Source organism: Dendroctonus ponderosae, unplaced genomic scaffold (assembly GCF_020466585.1).
Source record: "Dendroctonus ponderosae isolate FM_Combo_2020 unplaced genomic scaffold, Dpon_F_20191213v2 Dpon_F_20191213_8, whole genome shotgun sequence".
Taxonomy (NCBI): Eukaryota; Metazoa; Arthropoda; class Insecta; order Coleoptera; family Curculionidae; genus Dendroctonus; species Dendroctonus ponderosae.
The window spans coordinates 4393474-4403812 of NW_026019016.1; the positions used below are offsets into that span (position 1 = coordinate 4393474).

At 32.8% G+C, this 10339-nt stretch overlaps 1 protein-coding gene across 1 annotated transcript in view; it reads right to left on the bottom strand.

Moving 5' to 3' along the window:
- Positions 1-9164, bottom strand: part of LOC109538046 (zinc finger protein 569) — a 15144-nt gene extending 5980 nt beyond the window's left edge. The window contains exons 1-6 of the mRNA XM_048669121.1: positions 9151-9164; positions 7324-7623; positions 5735-6058; positions 4920-5228; positions 2343-2424; positions 718-896 (exon numbers count right to left, since the gene is read on the bottom strand). Of these exons, the coding sequence (XP_048525078.1) occupies positions 718-896; positions 2343-2424; positions 4920-5228; positions 5735-6058; positions 7324-7623; positions 9151-9164 (1208 nt within the window). The remainder of the gene's footprint in view (positions 1-717; positions 897-2342; positions 2425-4919; positions 5229-5734; positions 6059-7323; positions 7624-9150) is intronic.
- Positions 9165-10339: the final 1175 nt, after the last annotated feature.

Here is a 10339-nt window from a genome sequence, read left to right on the forward strand (position 1 = left end):
GATCTTTTACAAAAATGTGTTTACAAAATTTGTTTTTCCTAATTAAATTTGCACTAATTTGGGTGATGTCTTTGTTGATGTTTCGTTAAATCCCTTTTTTGTCTATATTTCAGAGGACACTGCTCACATTGAAAAGGGCGTTCGTCAGAATGACTGGTCATATGTGAAACTAAACCACTTAAATAGAAAAAAATCTTATGGCAAATTTCACAATCGTATTGTTTTTCTTTTGTATGCTTGTTTCGATGATTATTTAAATGATTCTTCTTTTTAAACTTGGAATCGCAAATATCGCATTTGAAAGGACGTTTGTCTGAATGACTTACCAAATGATAATTCAGATTGTATTTTGTGTAAAATTTTTTACCGCAAACGTTACAATCGTATCGTTTTTCCTTTGTATGCTTTTTTCGATGCGCATTTAAGCGGGATTTAGTTTTAAACTGTAAGTTACAGATATCGCATTGAAAAGGACGCTCATCTGAGTGAGTAGCTGTGTGAGATACCAAATATCTTGCATTTAAAAAGTGTTTATGACAAATCTTGCATTCGTACTGTTTTCCATTCGTATGAATTTTCCTATGAGCTGCTAAGGTCTTTTGCCTTTTGAATTTTAAATTGCAAACATCACATTCAAAAGGCCGTTCGTCAGAATGGATGACCACATGAGATTTCAGATTTTGTATACGTGCAAATGTTCTGCTGCAGAAATTGCACTTGAATGAAGATGGCGATGCGTTTAGAAGGGTATTTTGTTGAATGGTTTCGTCATCGGTGTCCATTTCAATTTTAACCATTTCGCTTAGATGGTATTCCTCTATTATTATTTCTTCTTTTATATCAACCAGTAGCTTTGAACTATTGTTCTTTTGACATCTACAAATAAAAATAGTCAGCTAAAAGTGGTAGTGATTAACTAATTGTATCTGTATTTGTAAATACTCTTGATGTAATAATATCTGAACGCGTTACATTTTCGCAATAGTTAAAATAAAACATATTTAATTACATAAATGTACGGACAATCCGAACAGATAAATTGGAAAGCCTGTTCGGTTGACCAACCTTTTCGGATTGCAGAATTTATAATTCGTTCGGTTCGTAAACAGAAATGTTTAGGGGTATCGGGTATGTATATTAATATGGTACTATCATAGGAAGTTCAATATAATAAATAATTAAAACAAAATATGTGTGATTACAACGTACACATTATTTCTTATCCAAAAGCACTTTATAAAGCTAATTGAATTTTATACAATATTAAAAGTTAAAACCATTTCTCGGTGATAAGATGACAATTTCTCTTTCAACACATCATCAAATTAGTCTGAAATTAGATACACTTTGTTGGTTTTATGTCACATTATATCACAACTGTGTAAAACGAACTGAACGTGTAAACGCCAGATTTTCGTTCAGTTTATCTGCACAGATCTGGCTTGCGCAAGCCAAATCGTTCAGATGGCTTGAGCGTGTAAACGGTCCTTTAAGGTTTCAGTGAACCACAAACACGTGAGTGGCATTATCATTAAAAAATATTACGAATCTAACGTTCGAACGTTTGTATGGGTGAAAACTGTCTTTATGTCATTGATAGGCCCCATATAAACACTATAAAGTATAAAAATAACTCATTATATAAAAGTACACATAATGAACTTAATATTTATTTTTTCTCATTCCCAATCCGTCTTCTTATGTATACTATTTAGGTGTCTTGTTAAGGACCGTTTCATTTTAAATTTTAAATAACACACATTACATTCAAAAGCGCCTTCGTCTGAATGCTTATCTTGATGAATATTTAGGTCGAACTTTTTTTTGAACGAGGCTTTGCAAATGTCGCATGCAAAAGGCCGATCCTTTGCATGAGTGGGCATATGAGCACCTAGATTATTTGCTGAGAAAAAATTTTTACCACAAACTTTACAATCGTACCGTTTTTCCTTTGTATGCTTATTGCGATGCGCGTTTAAGCGGTATTTCAATTTAAACTTTAAGTTGCAGATATCGCATTCAAAAGGAAGCGCGTTTGAGTGGGTGAACAAATGACCCCGAAGACCATTTAAAGTCCAAAAAATTTTGTGACACATTTCGCACTTGTATTCTGTTTCCTTCGTATGTTTATTTCTATGAATTTGTAGCCCCTGTTTTCGCTTAAAACCGATATGGCAAATGCTACATCGAAAAGGGCGTTCGTCCGAATGGATGACCGCATGAGCTTTCAGATTTCTCAAACTTGCTAATGTTTTGTTACAAATATTGCACGTCAATGAGAATGTATCTTGAAAGTGATTTTCATGGATAATTTGTTCACTCGTTTCCTTTTCAATTTTTACCTCTTCCAGCAAGTGGTGTTCTTCGATTGTGATTTCTTCCTTTATATTAACCAAAAGCTCTGGGCCATTGTTAATTTGACATCTAAAAATGGAAACAATTAGCTAAATTTGTTAATGATTTACCAACTTGACCAATATAAAGAATTTTCATACCTTCATACATATTCATTCTGATTCGATACACTTACATAGAGTAATAAAGCAACAATAATTAACATTAATTAAATTAACAATTAAACAGCGTAATTAAATTAACAAATAATTATCAACAAACATTGGTCTTAAGACCAATGCTTGTTGATAAAACACAAATTTTTGTTTTTGCGTGTCGTCCAATTAATCCAAAGTTATTAATTTTGTTGGATTTCTATTTAAGTTTGTTCCTCTTTACATAAGTGCCAAATACGACACAACTATAAACTTTGTTGGATTTCTACTCTAAGGATGATTCTGATGGCTATAGGTTGATTTTTTCAATAATCACTAAAGTAATTTAAAAAAATTTAAAAAAAATTAAAAAAATTAAAAAAGTAAAAATCGTTGTTTCCTGCAGATGCAACAACTTTTTGTGCTAACTGAATTTCACTCAACTTGAGTCGCAACCAATTTGCTGCGCCTATTATATGCGCTTTTATCCCGTCTCGCGTGTTTGGATGTCCATTGCTGCAAAACGCAGAGAAGAGATCGCCTAAAAATTCAGAAACCGTTTCGAGCTAATTGGTTTATTTTTGAACTTTTGGTGCTGAGATGCAAAAAACGTTTTCTTTGCTAGGAGCATGCCGAACTTCCTGAAATTTTACAAGTTTTGATTTGCCACCCTGTTAAAAATCTGTCTGCGATGCTTAATTTGCATCAAAACATTTACTAACAAACAAATGAGACTTGTTAGGACAATAAAGACTGTGCTACGTTCATTTTGGTGAGCAGTTTATTACAGGACGACGTACCTACAATTTTATGCAAATTATCCTCTTTTACCTGTTGATTTATTTATCCTCTTTTACCTGTTACAATTAATAACGCTTAACATGAACCAGCCTGTATAATTTCATTGAAATAGCGGACATACTTTGTGCGCTCTTATAAAATTTTCAACTGCTCATATTTATATGGTAAATTAAATAGGAAAAAAAGAAACACAGTCAAAGCACATGTATTTTCCATATTATGTTTCATTATATTGCTGTAAAAGTTTGTACACATAATTATGACTGACTTACGCACTAGTGCGGTAATAAATCTGTCGATCGTTGTCAAAGTTGTGCCTTAAAATTGCACATTTAAAATAAGTTCAAGCGATGATCTGCCACCTGATATTGAGAACGAAGCTTTTAATGTTGTTCGAATCTTGTGCCAGATAAATCACGGAAGAAATAAATAACCGATAAGCTTTGATCGCAAAGAACATCGAACACCAAAGGGATGAAGGTTTATGTATTTTGCTTACTTTGTTAAAATATACTAATAATCCTTTCTCGCTTGTTAAGTTGAGTACCTTTCGTTCACTGCACCATTTCTGGAACCAATCGAAAGCTTTTTGGTATTTGTTCCGTGGTTTCGCTGGCACAAGATCCGAAACAACATTAAACGCTTCTTTCCCAATATCACGTTGGATCATCGCTTGAACTCATTATAAAATGTGTAATTTTAAAACACAACTTTGACAATGATTCTGATGACAATGATAAATTTTCATTACCGGTGTTCTGTATTCAATTTTATAACTAATTACTTTTACTCAAATACTCATTAAAAGAATAATCGTTATGGTTCACTCATCATCAAATATTGTACGTAATACGTAGCACATTATATTATTAACGCACTTATGTGACTTTCCATGTAATTGTATGTTTTTCAAGTTAAAAATGTCTACCTTGAGGTCAATTTCACTTAATTTCACTTAAGATATTAATAAAACACTAGTGCGGTAAAACGATGATTATAAAATTTGAAAGGCCAAATCATAGTCATTATATAACAGTTGTAGCTGCCACAAATGCTTTGTTTGAAACAAGCGGGTAGAAACGAAATTTCTTAATGTTTTAGAGCAATCTCAACAGAATAATATCTCGTCATTGTAAGTTGACTGTGTAGAAGATTTGAAAACATGCGTAAACTGCACATACACATTTCTTACGACTCTAAATCGCGAATTATTTTTATTTGGCATGTGTCTTCTGATGTTCGCTAAAAACGCTATCTAATTTGAACCTTACATTGCAAATAGTGCACTCAAATGGGTATTTGTCGGAGTGAGCGGTCAAATGGGAACGCAAGTCGCTTAATGATAAAAACTTTTCTTGACAAACATTACAAACATTGAGACGATTACTTTCCAGCTCATGCTTATTTAGGTGTGCTTTTAACTCCCATTGCCTTAAAAATGTCATACTGCAAAAATCACATTTTATCGCATGCATGCTAGGGCATGTATCTAGATGTTGAGCTAATCGCTCTTTATTTTCAAACTTCGTGTAGCAATATGCACACTTTTCTGTGATTGAGTGTGTACTCAAATGATAAGCCAAAGCACTTCGATATAAACACTTTTTATGACAAATGCTACATTCGTACTGCGTTTCCTTCGTATGTCTGTTACGATGACTACTTAAAGCCCGTTTTTGCTTAAACTTTCTATCACAAAATTCGCATTCAAAAGGGCGTTCCTCGGAATGGATTATCAAATGAGCTTTCAGTTGTTTCACACGTGCAAATGTTTTGCTACAAACACTGCATTTGAATGYCTTTAAAAGGTCATCTTGRCAAACGYTTTGATCATCGGATTCCACTTCAACTTTTACCTCTTGGRCCCAGTCCAGTTCYTCGATTTTGATTTCCTKCTTTACATCGACCAACAGTTCTGAACTACCGTTAATTCTATATCTACAAATCAAAATAATCAGCTTAAGTTAACTYGATGAGCAGTTCAAACTTTTAACGTTGAAAGTAGCCAAAGMCTCATTCAAAAACCTGGCTATTTGATAGTAATGAGCAATTGAACAAGCAAATTAAATGAACATTTATGTAATTTATTACAAGGCTAATAWTCAAACTACTTTTATTTTGCATGCGTTTTTTGATGGYCATTGAAGATCTGTTTTAGTTTGAACCTCAAATTGCAAACATTGCATTCATAAGGATATTCGCGTGAGTGAATGACCAAATGAGCCCGCAAATTGCTAGAAGATTCAAAACGTTTGTGACAAATATTACAATCGTGCTCGCTCTTTCTCTTATGTATATTCTGATGACATTTTAGTTGCGAATTTCGTTTAAACTTCGATTTGCAAATTCGACATTCAAAAGGCCGTTTGCCTGAATGACTGTTCAAATGTGATAACAAGTTACTTGAATATAGAAACCGTTCCTGACACACATTACATTCGTACTGTCTTTGTTTCGTATGCTTATTTCGATGAATGTTTAAATATGCTTTACGTTTAAACGTTAGATCACAAATGTCGCATTTAAACGGACGTTCGCTTGAATGAACGATCAAATGGTGTTTTAACGTGTTGGCGCTCACAAAAGTTTTGTGGCAAATCTCACATCTACATAGCTTTTCTTCTACAAGCACACTTTTGGGGTCTTTGAGTTTATCAATGTAATTAGCTTCCCGTTCCAATTTTACGAGTTCAGCCAAGTCGTGGTCTTCGATTTTTACTTCTCCCTTTAATTCATCGAAAAACTGTTGAATTTTACCAACGTGACAGCTGAAAATGAAAAGTATCAGTTAACAATATTGTTTAGTARTTTTTTGGGACATTCAAATTGAAAGAAYATTTTGAGCTTCATAGCACGTSTATTTTTAATGYAGTTTATTTATCGYTGGAATATTTACATTAGATATAGTTCAGATCTATSTAGCAAACATTTCYAATGAGTAATTTTGATGAGTAGTACCAAAGAACATCCCTGACTGTTTAATATTACGGCCCCTMTAAATTGTAAAATKAATATTTAGACCAACYGGTCAACAACTAAAGTAGACAAACCTTAATAAGCTAATTAACTAAATCCTAGACATTAACTAGAGYTARTACAACTAATGCCATGAAAAGAGYGCATATTAGGGCACCCGCAGACGAGCGACTTTTGAAGCTCGACAATTTCACCAMATTTCAGTGGGATTTTSGGCTTTTTCWTGTAAAATTTTTGAAAAATTTGAAAATATCCTGAAATATCCCAGAAATTGTCTAATCAAGTGAGTTTTCCMTCACTTAAGGCAACCGATTTTCTCTTTCGAGTGCTGTTATTCAGAGTGCATTCAGGAATTTTTTTATTTTTCCTTGACSAATCTTTGAACTCCTTTTTAACAACGRTCAGTTGACTTGCCTTAGTAWCTGAAAAATTTCAGGGAAACTTCCAGAAATTTCTTTTTAAGTGACTTTTTCAAAAAACTCATCCAGGGTCAGTAAGAGACAAAATTYKCTGCGATCGCCGACAAAACACAAACTATTTTGTCTTCAATGGAACAAGTTCCATTTYCGGCCCCTGTCGCCCCCAGTCTTCAGTAGCGGCTACAAAAAGYCGCTCATGTGCGCGACTGTATTTAAAATATTGATTTCCATTGTCAGAGAAATYTTTCGCCCTGCAAAAGTCGCTCGATCGCGGGTGCTCTTCCACAACAATTTTTTTTSATWTTTAATTTGCGCTAGTTAAACRCATACATTAACGTTTTYGAAGTCACTTGCCGAAAATATTTCATTTSAATCGCAATTCAAATCCAAAGGAATCTGAAGATAAACCTACGATAGAAGCAAAYAAGTGCATGATCAAAATAGAAGATAAACTTCAATTATTTTGAGGCTGCTTGCTATTGGCATGTCGAATTAGATGCTCCCTTAAACTGCTTTCCAAATCGAACTTCGAATTACACAAATCGCACTTAAGAGGTTGTTCACTTGAATGAATTAGAACGTGCCGTGATAGACAAGTCTTATAGTAAAACGTCTTCTTGCATATCTTACAATTGTACTCCTTTGCCTTTGTGTGAATGTTCTGATGGCGTCTCAAAGTTGTTTGAGATTTATATAGTTTATGACACACGATGCATTCAAAATTTTTCGTATTTTCCTCACTGATGATGTATTGAGATGGATATGTGTCGGCGGATAAAGTGCTAGCGAAATCATTGTCGTTGTTCGATTTTCTTCCCATATCTTCGCCGATGTCCCCTATTTCTTTTATGTTTACGAAATCGGGAATGTCGAATTCGTCAATATCAAGTTCATCTTTTATTTCCAAGTTGTAAGACCGACCAATATCAGCTTGTTGCCTAAAAACATAAGAAATCGGTTAAAAGGAACTAATCTTTGGCTTCATTTGCTTCCTTCCAACTAAGGGTTTAAATGTGTTTCTCAATCGCATGAGCCGTTCTTGCTCTACAGTTTGATGTGTAGTTTTATCTACAACTCACCAAAAGACATAAACAGCAACAACACTGGTAATATCTAAATGGGATGCAGTATGTATTTTTGTAAAATAAAAACAATTTAAAATTTTTTAAATTAATCCCAATAATAATACTAAGCTACAAACCCAATCAGCTTAACCTAAGGTTTTAACATTTGTAATTAACAAATACTTTTTTGTACAAGCTTATACTAAATCGCGCTTGATTATATTTATTGCAGCTGCGGTATAAAATCATTCTTTATAAACAGTAGACCGTTATAATTACAATTTATTTCAAAAACGCTGATGAATTTTAATAATAACAGTAATAAAACAATAATTTCAGTAACAGGGATACAATTAACAAAGTTATCAACTTTACCAAGTTTGAATCTAAAAACTGTTTCTCGACTTTCAAATTGCTAATTTTTTTTAGTGAATCAGTTATATGAATTGTTACATATTAATGTTCACTTTGATTTGCATTTTTAATTGAATTCCATGATTTTGGAATTTTATTAAGCATCAACAAAAATTTCGGGATATTATCATTAAAATTATTAATGAATACAATTTCTGCACTAGTTAAATATATTTACGCATTAATGCTACAATCTTTAACCCATTTCCATCCATTGTCCAGTCAAGCAAACACCAAAAGTCAAAAAAGGTGTTTCCATTTTTTTATGATCGTTTAGAATTGTGTTTTAGTTCACTAGTAATCTGAACATTGTAAACAAAAAGACTTTTAATTAAAAATTTTAACTGTTGTGACCATAATTCGTTTCTCCCTTATGTTGCATCGAATAAATACATTTACTTATCCAAATTTCGAAAAATGAAAACTTCCTTGAGCGATAATTATAATTAATTCATAATGATAAATATAATTCAATTTACACAACCTTATATTACAGATTATTCTTGAATTTATTTCATGTTTTGTAATGAGACTAATTTCTACCAAGGAATTGGGTTTTACATACTTCAAGAGCTTCTACTCATATTTTTTCTGTGTTTTGTCTTGCGAGCTTAAGTTAAGTCACTCTCTCAATATTTTCCTGTTTGGAACTTAAAGAAGCGAGATTTGTTTGGTGCTGCTGCTGATGTGTTTTTTTTTTCAAAGAGGGATCACACACCACTTCAAACGTAAACTTTAAAATTAATTTTTAACAAAAAATATTGACACAGTTATTATTCACTTAGCACACTTCAAAATTAGGCAAGGATTATTGAGGCAAGGAACAAATATTGATGTAAGTCGCTATATTTGATCAATGGATAGAATAGTAACTGGATCAAGTAATTTGACCAGTTTTTTTAGTAAATAATATTAAATAATTTTTAATAAACTCACAAATTAAGTTATTCAATTGAAGTTTCATTTTTTTAGTGACCTGTGGCTTACTTTGGTTTGTCCATAATGCATTTTACTACAATTATTTTTTTGTACCTAAATAAGTATCAGGTAACCATTTTTTGGATCTAAACCGCAATTATTAAATCGTAATTGTCAATTACTTCTAGCGTGTTTTTTATGTTTATTGCTTCTACTTCGCGTGCTTAAGTTGATGCGAATTAAAATGTCGCTTTTGTTTAAATTTCAAATTACAAATATTGCATTGAAAAGGCCATTCGTCAGAGTGACTGACCAAATGGGATCCCAAGTTACTCGTCGATAGAAAGCTTTTATGACAAATAGTGCAATTGAACTGTTTTTCTTTCGTATGCTTATTTCGATGAACCGTTAGGTGCGATTTGACTTTGAATCTGAAATTGCAAATATCGCATTTAAAAGGGCGTTCATCTGAGTGAGTGACTAAGTGTGAACCCAAATTATTTGAAGAGAAGAAACTTTTGTTACAAATGTTACAGTCGTACTGTTTTTCCTTTGTGTGCTTATTTCTATGAATAATTAGGTTGTGCTGCCTTTTGAACTTCACATTGCAAATGTCGCACTCATAAGGGCGCACCTCTGAATGAGAGATCAAATGCGACTTCAAATTTCCTCCACGTACAAATGTCTTACTACAAATCTTACACTTGTGGAGATTTGTCGAGGCATTTGCTTTTTGATTAGTTTTTAACTTTTCCATAGGTTCCAGTTCGAACATTTCAAATGGTTTACTTTCCAATTTTACCAAGTCTGGCACGTCGTGTTCTTCGATTGTGACTTCTTGCTTTATACCATCATACAGCACTTGGATCTTATCAAAATTATTTCTTAAAAGTGAAAATAATTAACATCATTTTGATGAGTTTTAGTTCAGTTCAAAGTTCCAGACCTCCAAAAAAAAACACATTTTACTCCAGAACAGTGTTTTATTAATATTTCAATTATATCTCCTTTAAGTACAGGCCTTTGGATGTGTCACTTGCAAGCGAAAGCTAATAGCCACTTCTAATCAACATATTTCTCTTTTAAAATAGAAAGCATACTGTATTTTACAATATTTTTAAATTATTGCTTTCAATTAAATTATTCTCTGATAAAAATTATTGGATATACAGGGTTATTCACGCTATACGGCACGGACGTTTGCGGTTAGCCCGTTTGTTTTTTGCAAAGTATTATTTGATGAATCGACAGACGCCTA